The following is a 17,178-nucleotide window of genomic DNA, read 5'->3' as shown; positions in this document are numbered from 1 at the left end:
CTTACTCTTTTTCTTCCCTTCGTGTACTAAAAATCTTCCCTTTTGGATCCCCTTATGCCCCAAGTGCAAAAGCAGACTAGAATTCAAGATTATAAAACTGTTCCTTGTATTGGTTATCTGTGACTTCATGAAAGTTTAACATCTTTGATTTTTTTTTTTTGTACTGGGGATTAAACCCAGGGGCATTCTACCTCTGAAATACACCTTCATCTCTTTTATTTTGAAGCAGTGAGTTGCAGAAGGTCTCTTGTTGCTAAGGCTGGCCTCGGGTCTGCAATCCTCCTATCTCAGCCTCTGCAATACTGGGATTACAGGCATGGTCCTCCATGCCCGGCTAGCATCTTTACAGAACAGTGAGCAGCAGGGCATCGTGGTGCTCTGATTCTTCATCACACCACAGGCTGCTTGAGCATCCTCACAACATGGCGGCTGACTCAGCTCCAGCAAGTGACCCAAGAGTGAGAAGTGTGCCAGTACTGGAAAATTGCTTTGGAATTGATTTCCAATAAAAAAAATGTAAATGGCAGTTAGAGCCTGGAGGCTACACAGGCTCTCAGGCAGGGAAAAATGTAGCTTTGCCCATTATACTTCAGAACTCCCCCTCCCCTCTCCCCTGCCTTGATGTTAACCCATCCTAAGAATGTAGAGGCAACTAAAGCCTTCAGTCCTAAAAAATATAGGAGCAATGAACATTTCTAAGATCGCAGTGACTTGGCCTGGCACATTTTAAAGCCATAAAAGTATCAAGAGCCTCATGAATTGCCTATAGAGATTACACACAGCTACACTGGCTGCAGTTAGTGCCTCTGATGCCCTCCTCTTCCCTGTGACTGGCTTTGGTGTGTGGAATATAAACTTGAAAGCACCTGTAAGTGATAGCCAATTGATACCGCCCAATACAACAGAGGAAACAAAAAGATAAATTACTGGCCCCCGCATTTAGTAATCCATTGATGGAAGACAAGAAGGTACCACCTGCCTAAGAAATAAGTTACTAGTCTGTTGTCTTGGCAGCACTGATAAGAACATACCAAGGTCCGAGAGGGGGACAGTGTTCTATCTTTGGGCTCTCCAGGGCGTCTTCCAGGCACACAGCTCTTCTTCTCTTCCCTTTGTATTTCCTACTGACTTTTTAATAAAGATTTGTTTAATCTGCAACCAAACTATGATTTTTACTTTCTCAATTCAACATGTCTATTTGAATCGAGGAGAAGAGCCCACGGCTCCCTTACAACCGTAACAAGAAGGACACCACAATATGTCTTATGGACTAGCCTTCAGTCATAATCTTCAGAGCTTGGTGGCACATGCTGGAAGTCCAGTACTTGGGAGGGTGAGACAGAAGGACCGCAGGTTTTGAGGCCAGCCTCAGCAGCTCAGTGAGACCCTATTCCAAAATAAAAAGGGCTGGGGGTGTAGCGCAGAGGTAGAACACCCAACCCTGGATTCAATCGCCAATGCCCAAATAAAGAAATAAATAAATTCCATATTCTTTACTTTTACAATTGCTGTTGGTTACAGGGGTCGGACCTATTTAATATTCAAGGGGGCTGTGTTTGGTCGTGAATATCACAAAGAAGTGATACTGGGGCCATTCCCACTGACTTACTCAGCTTTACCTGGACCCAGTCTCATTCACTCTTGTCAAACTCCTGCTCCAAGTCCTCCATAGCTTCCTGTAATTCACAGAACAGAACCTAAGGCCCTTACTAAACTTCCCCAAGGCCCAGTGCAGTCCAGCTCTTCCCTTCTCTCCCTTTCTTGTCTTCCAACCTCCCTGCCCCCCCACCCCATCTCTTCGCTCCAGCCACAATGGCCTTTTTCTTTTCTCTGGAACACACAAACTTTCCCCTCTGGGACCTTTGCATCTGCTGCCTCCTCAGTCTGGAAACTCCTCCCAGACCACCACGTGGCTCCCTCACTTCATTTCATAACAGGGTGGGAAAGGGCCACCTCGGAAGTGCCTGCCATTCTAGCCCATTATTTAAGATGGTGCCTGGTACGTGCTAGGCACTCAGCTGCTATTTGCTGAATAAATGAATGGTCGAGTGGATAAATCTGTAAAAAATAAAAGGTTGAACAAGCTTGGTTTGTAGACTGGTGCTTTGCTGAGAGCTGTTTGCTACTGGTTTGTGAACAGATGGAGAGCAAACATTGAGTTTTTTGGTTTTTTTTTTTTTTTTCCCAGTACTGGGGATTGAACCCAGGGGCTACGGCCATACCCAGCTTGAGAAACTTTTTCGGCAACTCGGCATTGCTGCAACATACAGGCTATGACCAGTGACTAATTGTATTGAAACAGGTAAAAGGTCTCCGCCATGGACCAGTGGGGATGTTGTTGAGTTGCTATGGTAAATCCCAAGTGACTAAAGGTGTAAACTAGTCATTTGCAGGCAGACCACTTAAAAATGGATGGTGTTGCCAGGCACGGTGGTGGACACCTATAACCCACTACCTGGGAGGCTGAGACAGGAGGATTACAGGTAATCCTGTAAAATAAATGAATAATGGATATTTAAAATAAGTGAATATTCTAGAAAGTCCCTAGGTTCAGCCCCTATTACCATAAATAAAAATTAAAAAATTAAATGGATGGTATTTTAATTTGTCAGCTCTGATCTAAGAGTATGACATTTAGAAATTATTTAAGCTGGGTGTGGTGGCACACGCTTATAATCTCAGTACTTGGGAGGCTGAGACAGGAGGATCACAGGTGTGCAGCCAGCCTCAGCTACTTAGTAAGGCTTTCTGAAGCTTACTGAGACCCTGTTTCAAAATAAAGAATAAAAAAGCCGGGCGTGGTGGCGCACGCTTGTAATCCCTGCACTTGGGAGGCTGAGACAGGAGGATCGCACAGGTTTAAAGCCAGCCTCAGCTACTTAGTGAGGCTTTCAGCAACTTAGTGAGACCCTGTTTCCAAATAAAGTATAAAATAGGTCTGGGAGTATAGCCCGGAGGTAGAAAAGTCCCTGGGTTCCACCCCCAGTACCACAAAAAAATATATTAAAAATAAAAAATAGGGCTTGGGGTATAGCTTGGAGGTATACCCCTGGCTCCAGTCCCCAGCACCGTAAAACATTTATTTAAATATAATTATAGCTTTTTATGATAAATGGTGAGTGATGAAGATTAAAGATAAACGCTGAAACTATAGTGTCTCACTTGCTCCATTATAAATAAAATGAGCTAGCCGGGCATGGTGGTGCACACTTGTAATCCCAGTACTTGGGAAGCTGAGACAAGAGAATCACAGGTTTGAGGACAGCCTCAGCAAGTAGTAAGACACTCTCTCATCAACTTAGTGAGACTCTGATTCAAAATAAAAATAAAAAATAGGAATGGGAGTGTAGCTTGGAGGTAGAATGCCCCTGGGTTAGATCTCCAGTAACACACACACACACACACACACACACACACACACACTCACAACTAAATAAATAAATGAAATGAGCTTGTATCTCCTGTCCTTGACTTGCAAGGTTCAGATTTGGACTTTACTTCTCTTCTGCCATAACGAGGTGATACAACTCCCTTGAAAAGTATTAGCCAGAGAGCCCAGAATTCTATCCCCGAGTTTCAGTGTTGTGCCATAACAGATTATGTGCCAACAAAAGAGATCCAGAGACCACAATGTCTGGATACAAAGTTGTGTTTTCTCAAGTTACCACTTGAAATAAAAGTCCACCTGATGTTTGCAATGTTTAGCATAACTTGGAGCCCTTTTGAAGCTTCCAACGAGCCCCCATCTCTCCTCTGGTTGTTGGCTCTACTGACCTCCTTCCGTATGTAAGTCTGAACTGGAGGCTGTCTCGCTCATGTGAAACGACTTGTCCGTTTGGCGGCTCATGCCTCGAGTTCACGAAGCCCTGAACAGGCTCCTCATTCATCCTGCCGCCACCACCTTTCCCTGTGGGTGCGACTTCTCCACGGCTTCTGGCCTCTAAGTCCCTGTGGCCAAAGCCTCAAGAAACACAGCCCTGTCTGACTCACGTCCTGGGCCGGACAAGTCTTCACAGAGAACTTCCCAGCAAACAAGGCTCATTCAAGCTTCAAAGAAGAAAGCTGATTAGCCTGGAGGGGTCTGCTGGAGGGATCTGGGACTGAGGAAGAGACAAGAGCCCTGGTGTGCATTGAAGGGTGGGGCGTAGCTGAGAGAGAAGAGTGGAGCTGGAGACGAGTGAAGAAAATAAACAGCCCTGTATGAAGGAATTCTCCCCACCCCACACCCCTTCGGTACTAGGGATTGAACCCAGGGCCATTCTACCTACCCCTATTTCATTTATTATTTATTTATTTATTTATCTGTTTATTTTTGTGGTACTGGGGATTGAACCTAGGGGCATTCCACCTCCTAGCTACACAACCAGCCCTATTTTGTTTTATTTTTTTTTTATTTTTTATTTTTTGGTGGTACTGGGGTTCCTCGAAACCCTTCTACCTCCGGGCTACACTCCCAGACCTATTTTATACTTTTTTATTTTTGGAAACAGGGTCTCCTAAGCCAGCACTGCTGGCTTTGAACCTGCGCAATTCTCCTGTCTCTGCCTCCCAAGCGCGGGGATTACAAGCGTGCGCCACCACGCCCAGCTTATTTTTTATTTTGACACAAGGTTTCGCTAGGTTGATGAGAATCTCACGACTGCCAAGGCTGTTCTCAAACCTGTGATCCTCCTGTCTCAACCTCCCAAGTACTTAGGTTATAAATGTGGGCCACCATGCCAGGCTCCTTCAACCCTTTTTATTTTTTATTTTGAAACAGGGTCTTCTTGTGGGCACTGTGAGGTCTGGTCATGACCTCACAGTGTTCTGTTCCTGGTCACGCCAGAGGAGGACCAGGAACAAAGGAAGAAAGAGAAACTCCCCTTGACCACTGCCCTGCCCCACGATGACCTGGCCACTACTACTATACCCCAACTTTTTTGCCCCATTAAAAAGTGCCTAGCCTGTATGTTGGTGGGCTCCTGACGCTCTCAGAGGCTCTCTCCTGGTCTGATGCCTCCTTCTAGGGTTATTCCTAAATAAAGTCTGTTCCCTGCTGTCCAGCTGTGTTTTTCTATGCCCCATATAACACAGCACTCCCACAGTCACATAGAGTCTTGCTAAACTGCTAAGGGTGGCCTTGAACCTGTGATCCTTCTGTTTCAGCCTCCCTAGTACACCACTGCACCCAGTGCAGCTCTTTCTAAAGGAATTCTATATAATTGATTGGGCTTAGGGCTTTGTGGTGTACTCCTGCCATCCCAGGAGTTGAGAGGCTGAGACAGGAAGACCACAGGTTCAAGGTCAGCTTTATCAACTTAGTGAGCCCCTCAGCAGCTTAGTGGGCCCCTGTTCCAAAGTGAAAAATGAAAAGGGCTGGGAGTATAGCTCAGAGGTAGAACACTCCTGGGTTTAATTCCCAGTACTAAACCGACCACCAAACAAGAATCTAAGCAAGCTCCATTCCTGTGATGTTGGCCAACGAGCCTGGGACATCAGCAGTCTGAATGGCTCTTTCTCCTAGGATCTTTTATCTTCACAAATACACACTGTCTGAGGAGGTTCGGCCAAAAGGGAGTCCTGGGTCAGAGTTTAGCACATAGAATTAACGACAGGAGACCCAGCCACTGGGGACGATGATCATGGTATCAAAGGGGCAGACCAGGAGAGTTCCAGCTAAGCTGTGAGCCTACCTGTTAAGGCTTGAATATGTCCCTCAAATGCCATGTGTGGGAAACATGGTCTCCACCGAAGTGTTGAGAAGTGGGACCTTGGGTGTTACGGTTAAGACTGTGACTGTTACCGTTTGGGGGAACGGTAGCCCCATCCAAACAATTCCCCTCAACCAAAACACAAAAACCACAGGTTCTTGTCCTGAGCTAAGGATAGATATGCAATAACCCGAACTCTTGCTGAAGATTCAAAGGATTTTATTAAAAAGATAGAAATACAGAAGACAGTTACAGCCCCATGCCATTCAGGAGTGGCATGGGGGAGGTGGTTCGAATGAACTCACCACCGAAGATTCCTGAACCTGAATCTCTCTTTATACTGCCCCAACCAGATCTGCGGCAGGTTGTTTGATATGTAAATATCTTGCCCTGTCTCCAGCCAGATCGCCCCCTCTGGGGTGCAGTGTGGGGCAGCTCTGTCTCTGGCACAGACCCCCACACCTTTTGTTACACTCCAAAATGTGTTAAGTTGCTTATCCAGAATCTGGGATTTCCTCACATCCTTGAGGAAGTTTGCCTCTCTTTAGAAATGTAAAAAGGCCCTTTTCCCTGAAGCTCCTGGCTTTCTTTACTACCAAAGATATATTTTAAAATTGGAAATCTTTCCCAATACTGGTGCATTCATACATTTTGAAACCTCTTCCCAATATTGGTACACTGGGGAGGCGGCTGGGTCACCAGGATCCTGCTCTTCTGAGTGCAGGTGGATCAGTGGGTGACTTATCACTGGAATGGCTTTGTTATAAAGGCAGAATCTCTCTGGATAGCCTGCTCTGCCTCACCAGGTCATCACCCAGCAGGCATACCATGCACATGGACATCTAATCCCCCAGGACTCTGAGCTAAGGAAACCTCAAAGGCTGGGACTTACATCCTGTCACTGTTCCACTCCGTCAGTCTCTCCCCACACCAGCTAGTATGCCCTCCCCTATCTTGTTGCTCACCGAGATTGTCTTTCCTAACTCACAAATCAGTTTCTCCATGGTCAGCTACGGTTGGCAGGAGCCGATTCCGGCTCTCAGGTCACCAAGGACAGCCTGAGCTCACACGAGTCACCTCTAAAGAGTCATGCCCTGCCTACGGAGAGAGACCACACCTACAGTCAGAGGCTCAGAGGGTAGAATAAAAAATAAAGCTTTAGGTAGAAAGACACATTGGGAAGGAAAAGAAAATATGGTTTTAAAATCTGAAATCTTCAGTTCTGTTTAACAGAGCTTGGTTGTTCTTAAAAAAAAAAAAAAAAAAAAAAGCCAGGCCCATACTTTTAAATCGTAGTGAGCTGGCTCTGGAAATTCCTGAGGCAAGTAAACCTGAGAGAGCTTCTTCCTTTGTCAAAGTTTTGTTCACCTCCAGGAAGATCCTTTGAAAAGCCACACCTTTTGTTAAAGAGCCCTGAACCCGCAGCCAGCCCCTACTTCCTGTCGCCACTCCTGAGGAGTCTTATCCCAAAAGGAATTCCTACCTTTTGTGAACTAGAGGGCTTCAAAGAGAAGGGGCCACCGTCCATTTTCCCCTGTACCCCTTAGCCAGCCCCTTTCTAGATTGCTATAAAGAGGGATCGTAGAAGATCCTTGGGGGCCACTCTCATGTTCTTTGAGGTGGCCCGAACATGTATCTCTACTTTACTTGAATTAAAACCTCATTCACCACAGAAGCCGAGACCTCACAGAAGTTATCGTGCTGAAACAGGACACTAAGATGGTGTCATTTTGTGGCACCTCTGCAGGACTGTTTGGGGGCCACCCTAGATGGATTGTTCCCCCTGAATTTCTAGGTTCCGGCAGCCAAGGCCAAGGATCCCCGCACAAGCTCTGGCGGGCATTTGCCTGGTGAACTGGTTTTGCCTGACTGCTGTCACAAGGTATCATGACCTAGGTGGCCCTAAACGACAGAAATCTAGTTGTCTCAGGACTGCCCTGCCTCGGGAGGCACCAGAGGCAAATGCGGTCCTCGGCTGCCCCAGCTGCTGGTGGCTGCTGGCTCTCCTTGGCTTGTGGCTGCATCCCCCTCACCCAGCCCTGCCTCTGTAGTCACCTTGTCATGCCATCTACTGTGTCTTCTCCTCTCCTGTCTTTTCTAAAGACACTTGACTTTGGATTTATAGCTCAGTTGGGCAATCCAGAATGATCTCTTCTCAAGATCTTTATTTATACCTACAAAGACCCTATTTCAGCCGGGCGTGGTGGCACACACTTGCCATCTCAGTAACCGTGAGGCTGAGACACAAGAATCACAGGTTCACAGTCAGCCTCAGCTACTTAGTGAGGCCCTCTGCAACTTAGTGAGACCGTGTTTCAAAATAAAGAATAAAAAAAGAGGGCTTAGGGTATAGCTCAGAGGTAGAATGCCCCTGGGTTCAACTCCCAGGACCCCAAAAGACCAAAAAAAAAAAAAAAAAAACACCCCTATTTCCAAATAAGGTCATATTCACAGGTTCCAGGGACTGATATGGACACATCTTTGGAGGGCCACCACTGAACACATCACACCTGGACACAGGTTCCCCTCCCAATGTCTGGACTGCGGACAAGGGTGTTAGAGGTAGTGTTGTGGGGGAAACAAATCCAGTGGCTGTGAATCATCGGGCATCCTAGAAGAGGGTGAAAGTTCTTATTGAACTAAAGGAGAAGGCTCGGTCCTGGCCATATTTATGTCGGTGGGTGCCTCCACCCCTCAGTCATACCCCTGGGATTTGGTTTTTCTGTCTTTCCCAGGAAGCCTTCCCAGGGGTCTCAGCAACTTCACCCCCTCCACAGGTGCCGTGCAAATGTCCCTCCCATGTCAGAATATACATGGCCCTTCATTTATAGCTATGTTCTGCAGAATAGGGATGAAACCTAGGGCCTTTCTTTCTCTGGGCTATTCTTCTAGACCTAATTTGTATTTTATTTGGAAACAGGATATCACTAAGTTGCCGAGAGTCTAAATAGCTGAGGCTGGCTTCGAACCTGCAAGATCCTCCTGTCTTAGCCTCCCAAGTCCTGGGATTACAAGCGTGCACCCTCTGCTAAACTTCTGATGCCGTCCTTGAATCTGCAGTCATCCTGCCTCAGCTTCCCAAGTACTGTGATTGCAGGGTGTGCCACTGCACCTGGCGGCTTCAGGCTTGCTTTATTTATTTATTTATTTATTTATTTATTTATTTATTTATTGCAGTACTGAGGTTGGAACCCAGGGGCATTCTACCTCTGAGCTATACCCCCAGCCCTATTTTTTATGCATTTTGAGACATGGTCTCACTGAGTTGCAAAGGGCCTCACTAAGTAGTAGCTGGAGCTGTCTGCAAACCGCGATCCTCATGTCTCAGCCTCCCAAGTGTGTGCCACCATACCGGGCTTGTATCCAAGTGTGATTACAAGTGTGCGCCACCATACCGGGCTTGCTTCAGGCTTTATGAAACCCTTCTAAAAGCACTGCTTACTGGCCGGATGCAGTCTCTGGAGCGGGGTTGGACTGTGATATTACTTTTTATTTTATAGATGTGCTGTACATGAACTATAGGCCAGCTCTGCTAACGTGTGACATCATGCTTGTCCCCCCTGGGCGGGGGTTCTGTTGGCATCCTGCGTAGGGCAAGATCTAGGCAATGGGGCAGAGCCAAGGAGCCTGGGGACAGGAGCAAACAAGGGAAGGTGGGAAGGAAGGAAGGCCTCTTTAATTTTGCCAGAGCTATCCTTGTATGGCTGTGTGTTCCTCTGCCAGACGGCAATCTGTAAACACCACTGCTCTGGGAAGCTGGTCCTGCCGGAGCTCAATGGATAAATGAGCCCAAGCCCAGCCTGTTTTAGCCAGAGACCTAAATGACTTTTTGCTGGTATCATTGGCATGCTTTTTTGATGTGTTTTGTTTTGTTTTTGGTACTGGAGACTGAATCCAAGTGTACTCTACCTCCAAGCTACACCTCCAGTTCTTTTTATTTCTTTTGTTGTTGTTGTTGTTGTTACTGGGGATGGAACCCCCTCCAAGCTACACTCCCAATGCTATTTTTTATTCTTTTTTTTAATTTTGAAACTAAGTCTCACTAAGTTGGGAAGGCGGCATTAAGTAGCTGAGGCTCGCTGTGAACCTGTGATCCTCCGGTCTCAGCCTCCCAAATGCTGGGATTACAAGCATGCGCCACCACGCCTGGCTATTCATCTTTAATCTTGGAACAGGATCTCTCTAAATTGCTGAGAGTTACTAAGGTCCCCAAGCTAGCCTGGAACCTTCAATCCTCCTGTCTCAGCCTCCCAAGTGCTGAGATTACAGGCGCGAGCCACCATGCCTGGCTTTATTGGCACACTTTATGAATTCTTTAGAATAATTCCACCTCGTTGTTAGCGTGTGGGATGGGATGCCTGCCTCTTAGGAGGCACTCAGGAGGACCTGGGGCCTGCTCTCTGGTGGACGCTGGGACTATATTTTCATTAGCACATTCCTGCTACCCAAGGAGAGCGCTGTGTGAGGAAGGCATTAGTCACCACGCAGGGTGAGAGGTGTGCCCGGTTCCGTCCGCCTCTGGGTTCCACTCGTCAGCCAGGGCTGGCGCAGCCTGTTGTTCCCCTCGTATTTCCTTCACCACTGAGTCCTCCGACTGAGTGATAGATGAATGGGAATGACGGTGCAGGAAGGCCTGGTACCATCTGCCTGCCCCTCAGGAAGCGCGTGGCTGCCCGCCCATTGTTTGGAAGGCTCGGGGAATGGCTGGAGGCTGGGGTCAGGGAATGGCTGGAGGCAGGGGTCGGAGGGCTCAGTGCTGTTCCAGCTGGGGTGGGCCGGGTAGGAGGTGGGACCTGTCCTCAGAGCTGCCTCACTCGGGGGCGTAGTCATTTCCCAGAGCAGCTGTGACAAATGGCTACACATCAGGTGGCTCAAAACCATGGGAACCGATCCTCTCACTGCCTGGGGGCCACAGGTCTGAAACCAAGGTGCAGGCAGGGCCGCCTTCCTCTGCAGGCCCGCGGGGCCTCCCGGCTTCCCCAGCTTTTGGTGGCTGCAGGCAATCCCTGGATTGTGACAATATTTCTCTTCCTTTCCTTCCTTCCTTCTTTCTCTGTTTCTTTGTGGTTTTTTTTCTTTCTTTCTTTCTCTTTCTTCCTTTCTTTGTCTGTGCATGTGTGCTATTGGGGATTGAACCCAGGGCATTCTACCTCCTAGCTACACCCCAGCCCAACATTTTATTCTTTCTTTCTTTATTTTATTTTTACTTTTTTGCGGTACTGGGTGTGGAACCCAGGGGCTTTCTCCCTCCGGGCTATACTCCCAGACCTATTCTTTTAATATTTTGTTTGGAAACAGGGTCTCACTAAGTTGCTGAGAGCCTCACTAAGTAGCTGAGGCTGGCTTCGAACGCGTGCGATCCTCCTGTTTCAGCCTCCCAAATACTGGGATTACAAGCGTGTGCCACCACGCCTGGCTTCAATTTTTTATTTTGAAACAGGGTCGCATGAAGTCCCAGAGGGCCTTGCTAAGTTGCTGAAGGTGGCTTTGAACCTGGGATCCTCCTGTCTCAGCCTCCCAAGCATAGGGTTACAAGCATGCGCTGCCACGCCCAGCCTTATCACTCCCATTTCTGTTTCTCTTCACATGGCCTTCTCTGCATTACTCTTCTCCTGTACCTACCTCTCTCTCTCTCCCTCTCTCTCTCTCTCTCTCTCTCTCTCTCTCTCTCTCTTTCTCTCTCTCTCTCTCTCTTTTTTCTTTCTTTCGTTTTTGAGTATGATGGTGCTATTATTATTTATTTTTAAAATTTTTTAAAGTTTTGTGTGGATCATATTGAAAATGGCATAAATTCTTTTTTTCTTCTTATAAAAAATTTTGGTTTTGGATTTTGGATCCAACCAGAGAATACAAGCTGATCTCATCCTGAGAGCCTTAGTTTAATTATATCTTCAAAAAACTCTTATTCCTAATAAGATTATCCTCACCGGGAGCAGGGGTAAGGGCCTGGACATATCTTTGGGGGCCACTGTTAAAATAGCAGAAGTGGCCTTGGCACAAGTTTGCTTTCTGAGAGTGATGCCGGATAAGTCAATGTCTGTAGAAATTCCAAAGGGGGCATCATGTCTGGTGTGGTAATCCCAGGACTTGAGAGGCTGAGACAGGTTTGAGGCCAGTCTCAGCAACCTAGTGAGACCCTGTTTAAAAAATGACCACAAAACTCCAAACAAAAAACAAAGTTCAAATCATGAGCAAAAGCCGGGTGTGGTGGCATACATTTGTAATCCCAGTACTTGGGAGGCTGAGATGGGAGGATTGCAGGTTTGAGGACGGCCTCAGCAAATAGCGAGACTCTGATCAGCCTAGCAAAACCCTATTTCAAAATTAAAAACTGAAGCCAGGCATGGCAGCCCATGCCTGTAATCTTAGTACTTGGGAGGCTGAAACAGAAGGATCACAGGTTTGAATCAGCTTAGCAATTTAATGAGGCTCTCAGCAACTATTTTTTTTTTTCATGATTAAAAACTGGGCATTTTCCACTGGCTGAAGAAAGTAGGTCTTCAAAATGTACCACCATTAGCTGGGCATGGTGGCACACACCTGAATTCCCAGTACTTGGGAGGCTGAGACAGAAGGATCACAGGTTTAAGGCCAGCCTCGGTACTGAGACCCTTGCCAACCTAGCAAGACCCTGTTTCAAAATAAAGAAGGACAAAGGCCTGGGGGCGTAGCTGAGAGTTACAGCGCCCTTGGGTTCCGTCTCTGCTCATATGTACAAATGCACCACGTGGGCTGACGGGAAGTCCATTGACTTTAAAGATGATGCTCCTGGGACACGACACCTGCATTCCGGGGTGCTCCGAGCATTGCACAACTCTGTAGTTTTGGCAACTGTTTGAACCTCAGTTTCTTCATCTGAAAAAGGGGGATAATTTCTGCCTGGCTCACTTCCCAGGGATGTTGTGAGAGTCCGTGGCTCTCTAGTGGCAAGTGAAAAGGACCGTTGGCGTAATTGCCGCTAATTATGGAGTAGCTGCTGTAACCGCAGGTTGGCCATTAAGCACTCATTATTTCCTTCCAGACCAAGAACAACTTTGATGTAGGTATCTTTTCCACATTCCCCCCACCCAGGGTTTTCTTCCTTCTACAGCCACCTCCTGCCAACGATGAGCAGGTGAGGACTTGGAGGGTAGCTGGGTAGCCCTGGCCCGCCACAACAAGCTCTGACCGACTAAGACAGTCATGAGTTACCAGGCGGATCCTCGGATGTCAGAAATCTTGGAAATACAGAGAGAATCAGTCAGCTGGGATAAGGCTGAGATAATACACAAAGAGAGGCCACAGAGGCACAGCAGGGGCATTACTGACGTATGGGCATTTAAGTTGTGAGTTAGTGGATGTCATAAAGAGACAGAAGCCAGTCGGATGCTGTGGCACCTGCCTGTGATCCCCAAACTTGGGAGGCTGAGACAGGAGGATCGCAGGTTGGAGGTCAGCCTTAAGCCTCAGCCACTTTGCAAAATAATGTTTTGAAATTAAAAAAGAAAAAAGAAAAGGGCTAGGGGTGTAGTGCAGAGGTACTGGATCCAATCCTCAGTAAGTTAATAAAAAGAAGCCAGGAAGGAGAGAATAAGTTGTTGGTTAGCCGTGAGAGGAACCACGGGAAGCAAACGAGGAGTTAAATCACCCTGATATTAGGCGCCCATGTGGTTGGAGTCAGGTCCCGGCAGGATGCACACAGCACCCACAAGGCTGATGGCCAAACCAGCTCTGGATGAAGGAACCTGTTGCTAGGGCAACAGCGAGTTAAGGAAACCAGAAAGGGCTGCGGAAGCACCAGAGGGTTAGTGACCACGGGACGCTCTTAACACCCAAAGACCCGAAGGAGCAAGAGGAGGGATTAGTTCCTGGACCTGGGGAGGCCTCTGGGTGTCAGAAAGGGCCGTGCAATAGGAGCTGGGGCTTTGGGTAGAGAAATGCAGCCACAGGCCGCATGTAGGTTGCAGGAAAGGATGCCAGAATCGATAACCCAGCCTGTCTCTCTTGGTGCCGTTGGACCAACACTCAGGGCCTCCACGGGACAAACCCAACCAGAACCTCAATAGCAGGGGACCTCGGTCCGACCCACCCATGGCTAGTTTCCTGGGCCATAGAGTCAGGTGAGGGAGGGGAGAGCATGGACACAGAGGGACAATGACAACCGTCCAGGTCAGTGATGGGGTGTCCAGGGCATCCAGAGCCTACACTGGTTAGAGAACTCTTGGTTCCTTGAGCATGCGCTCTGCCATGGCTTGGAAGTCCGGGTGGGAAATGTCTCCTTGTTTTCCCATGTATCCATGCAATCCATAGCCCTGCATAAGGATACTCTCCCTCTGAGTCCCTGCCTTTGGTACCAAAGCCTGGTATCCGCCCCAATAGCTGAATCAAATCATTGGGACCAGCCTTTGGGGAAAAGGATAAAGAAATATATTAATTTGCTAGCAAATCTGAGAAACCAATGAACTTTAGCGTTTAGGAACAAGCCCTGGGTTCCCTCTGAACAAAGAAATCACGTCCCCTTTGAGAGTGAGCACTGCAGGGTCTTGCTGGTGTCTTAGGAGAAGGGACGCAGTTCATGTCTACATCTCGAGTCAGTTCTTATTCAGATCCACAGGTGCCGGGTTCCCCTTCCATCAGTAAATGGATAAAAACATGTTACTAACGGAGGTGAAGGAAAGGGGGAAGACAAAGGGAGATAAAACGCCAGCTTTGAAGCAGGCCACCAGGGCAGAAGCAGCCCCCGTGACACTGCTTCCAGTAGAAAGAATCCGATGACATAAACTCATTAGGTCATTTCTTCCACACAGGAAATGAGAACCAAAGTTACAACGATCTGGTCTAGAAACGTCCTCCCACTCTGTAATAACGACGTGCACCTGTGGGACAGGTCCCTGCTAACGTGTAAAAGCTCCTGACCATCATGCTCTTTGGTAGGAGACATGGTGGTTTTTAGAATACACTGGTGACGTGTACGCAAGATGTTTTAGGAACACACGGTGCTTTGCTGACGTCATCCCAGAGAGCAGAAAGGTGCTGAGAAACTGCCCGGGGAAAGCAGGCTGGCACTTTACCTGTGCCAGGTAGACTTGCGTAAATGGGGCCATGGCCCCCAAACCTCAAATCCTTTGTACCAGTGGGACAAGCTTCAATTTTCTCCAAGATTTTAAATCCAGTCCACATTGTTGACCAGAGTCACATCATATATATTTATTGAATTTAAAAACTGAAGATCTACTGGGCGTGGTGGTACATGCCTGTCATCCCAGTACTTGGGAGACAGGAGGATGGCAGGTTGAGGCCAGCCTCAGCAAGTAGCGAGACCCTCGGCAACGTAGGGAGACTCTGTTTCTAAATTTAAAAACGTAAGAATAAAAGGGCACAGAGGTAGACTACTCCTGAGATCAATCTCTAGTGGTACCAAAAATACCACACACATAACATAAAAATTTTACGTTCTAACCTGATGTAAGCTTCAGGAAGGACAGAGAGACCTGCAATGTGTCAGAGGACAAATCCTTCAACATCCTCTATTTCTAGCGAGATGTGGACGTCCAGCTACATTTCAGGAAAATTCTCCCCCCGAGACACACACATCCACTGGGTGCTTAACGAGCAAAAAACAAAAACCTTTCACATCAGGATGTGCCTCACTTCCCATTGAAGCCTTTGTCACAAGCAGCCCGTGCCTTGCACGGCAGATAAATATGGATTAAAAGTAAGATGGCGTCAGCCAGGGATTTGGTCCCCCGCTCTTTCTCTGACCATTGGAGCCAATCCTTAGAGGTGGCCCGCGAAGCAGAACTCAGCCTGGTTTTCAATTGATTCTCTCGGGTTGAAAGGAAAGAATAGGAGTTGCAAACAAGGACTGAATAGAGGGCAAACACCTGGCTTCAGGCCTGCCTGCGGTCCAGATGTGCTGGAGAAAGGAATGGAGAGAATCGTTTCCTTGAACTCGCAGCGCCCGCGACAGCTCCACTTCCCAGCCGTTTCCTGGGGCGGTGTGTCACAGAATGGAAATCTGCACTTGGCGTACGGGAGGGCCTGTTCTCTGCTTTCTTTCCATCCGCCGAAGTAGGCAGTTGTGCTTAGTTGGCTGTTAAAAAAAAGAGAGGCCCTCTGAGCCTGTAATCTCATTACTTGGGAGGCTGAAACAGGAGGATCGCAGGTTTGAGGCTAGCCTCAGCGACTCAAGCGAGACCCTCTGTATCTTAGTGAGACCCTGTTTCAAAATAACAAATAAAAAGGACTGAGGTATGGCTTGGAGGTAGAAGGTCCCTGAGTTCAATACCTAGTACCAAGAAAAGAAAAAAAAAAAAAAGGAAGGTTTTTGAACAATTGCATGGAAGTTCTTAACACGAAGCTCAGTGACCTTTCTGATGGGGAAGGGTCACAGCTATGAAGGAGCTGGTGGGCTCACTGTCTCTTCTAGGGTAACACAACCAGGATTTGTGGTATCCCGATTTAACGAAAACTGAGTATAGATTGGGCATCCCTAGTCCCCAAATCTGAAATCTAAAATGCTACGGTGCTGGGACGCGTGTCACACACCCAAAATCTTAGTACTTGGGAGTCTGGGAGTCAGACTGATAAGTCTCAGCAACTTAGCAAGACCTTGTTTCCAAATAACAAATAAAATAAGACCGGGGTGTAGCTTGGAGATAGAATGCCCCTGGGCTCAATCCCCAGTCCCAGAAAACAAACAAACAGTGCTTCAGTATTCAATTTGGGTGGGGGGGGGAGCCAACCTGTTTTTAGATCTGGGCGTATTCTGAAATTCAGATTTCCGGGGTAAGAGATGCTGGCAAACGCTATGCAAACGTTCCAAAGTCTGGGCGGCAGTGTGAACTGCCCACCTCGGGCATCCCGCTGAGGGATGGTCAGCCCGCACCTGCCTCTGCCCGGGGACCGGGGACCTGGCAGCGGATGGAGAAGCGGACTGTGGCCGCCTCCTGCAGGGCCAAGAGGAGCCAGGCGGGGCGAGACATTGCAGCGACAGGGCGTCAGGCCAGGCTGCTGCTCGCCAGGCTGTGGGTGCTTGGACAGGCTGTGGGTGCTTGGAGCCCCCCCGTCCCCATCCTCGGGCGACCGAACCCTACACACCTGAGGTTGGCTTCCTGGGACCACTCATAGTTTTTTCCCCATCAGGTCAACAAGCGGGTGGTCCCGAGTGCCAGGAGACATGTTCCGAGCCCAGACTCCACCGAGATTCCCACCCACAGGTCTGACCTGTTCTTGTAACACCTTCATGCTGTATTTGAAGAGGTGTCTACACTGCATTGAGCAACAACACAGGTGTGATGTAAAAACCCGCAGCCCCGTCCCAGCAGGCGTGGGGTCCAGTGTGTGACCCGGGCTGGGCTGTCACTTTCCACAGTGGGGGAAGAAAGGGGAGGAAAGAATAAATGGGCAGCATTCCTGATACCTGTTCAGAAACCCAAGAGATGACACTAAAAGCTATTTATTTTCTTTTTTTCTTATTTTTACTTTTTGTTTATGTATTAATAGAGCT

General features: G+C 48.0%; 1 protein-coding gene across 1 annotated transcript in view; it reads right to left on the bottom strand.

Annotated features, from left to right (window-relative positions):
- Positions 1 to 16,654, bottom strand: part of PRDM2 (PR/SET domain 2) — a gene marked incomplete at both ends in the record, with an annotated part of 198,624 nt that extends 181,970 nt beyond the window's left edge. The window contains 1 exon segment of the mRNA XM_080691308.1: positions 16,558 to 16,654. Within this exon segment, the coding sequence (XP_080547434.1) occupies positions 16,558 to 16,654 (97 nt within the window).
- Positions 16,655 to 17,178: the final 524 nt, after the last annotated feature.

Source organism: Muscardinus avellanarius (genome assembly GCF_963383645.1).
Source record: "Muscardinus avellanarius genome assembly, chromosome: 3".
NCBI lineage: Eukaryota > Metazoa > Chordata > Mammalia > Rodentia > Gliridae > Muscardinus > Muscardinus avellanarius.
Note: the sequence above shows the minus strand (reverse complement) of the source record. Positions and strands in the feature narration are given on the sequence as shown.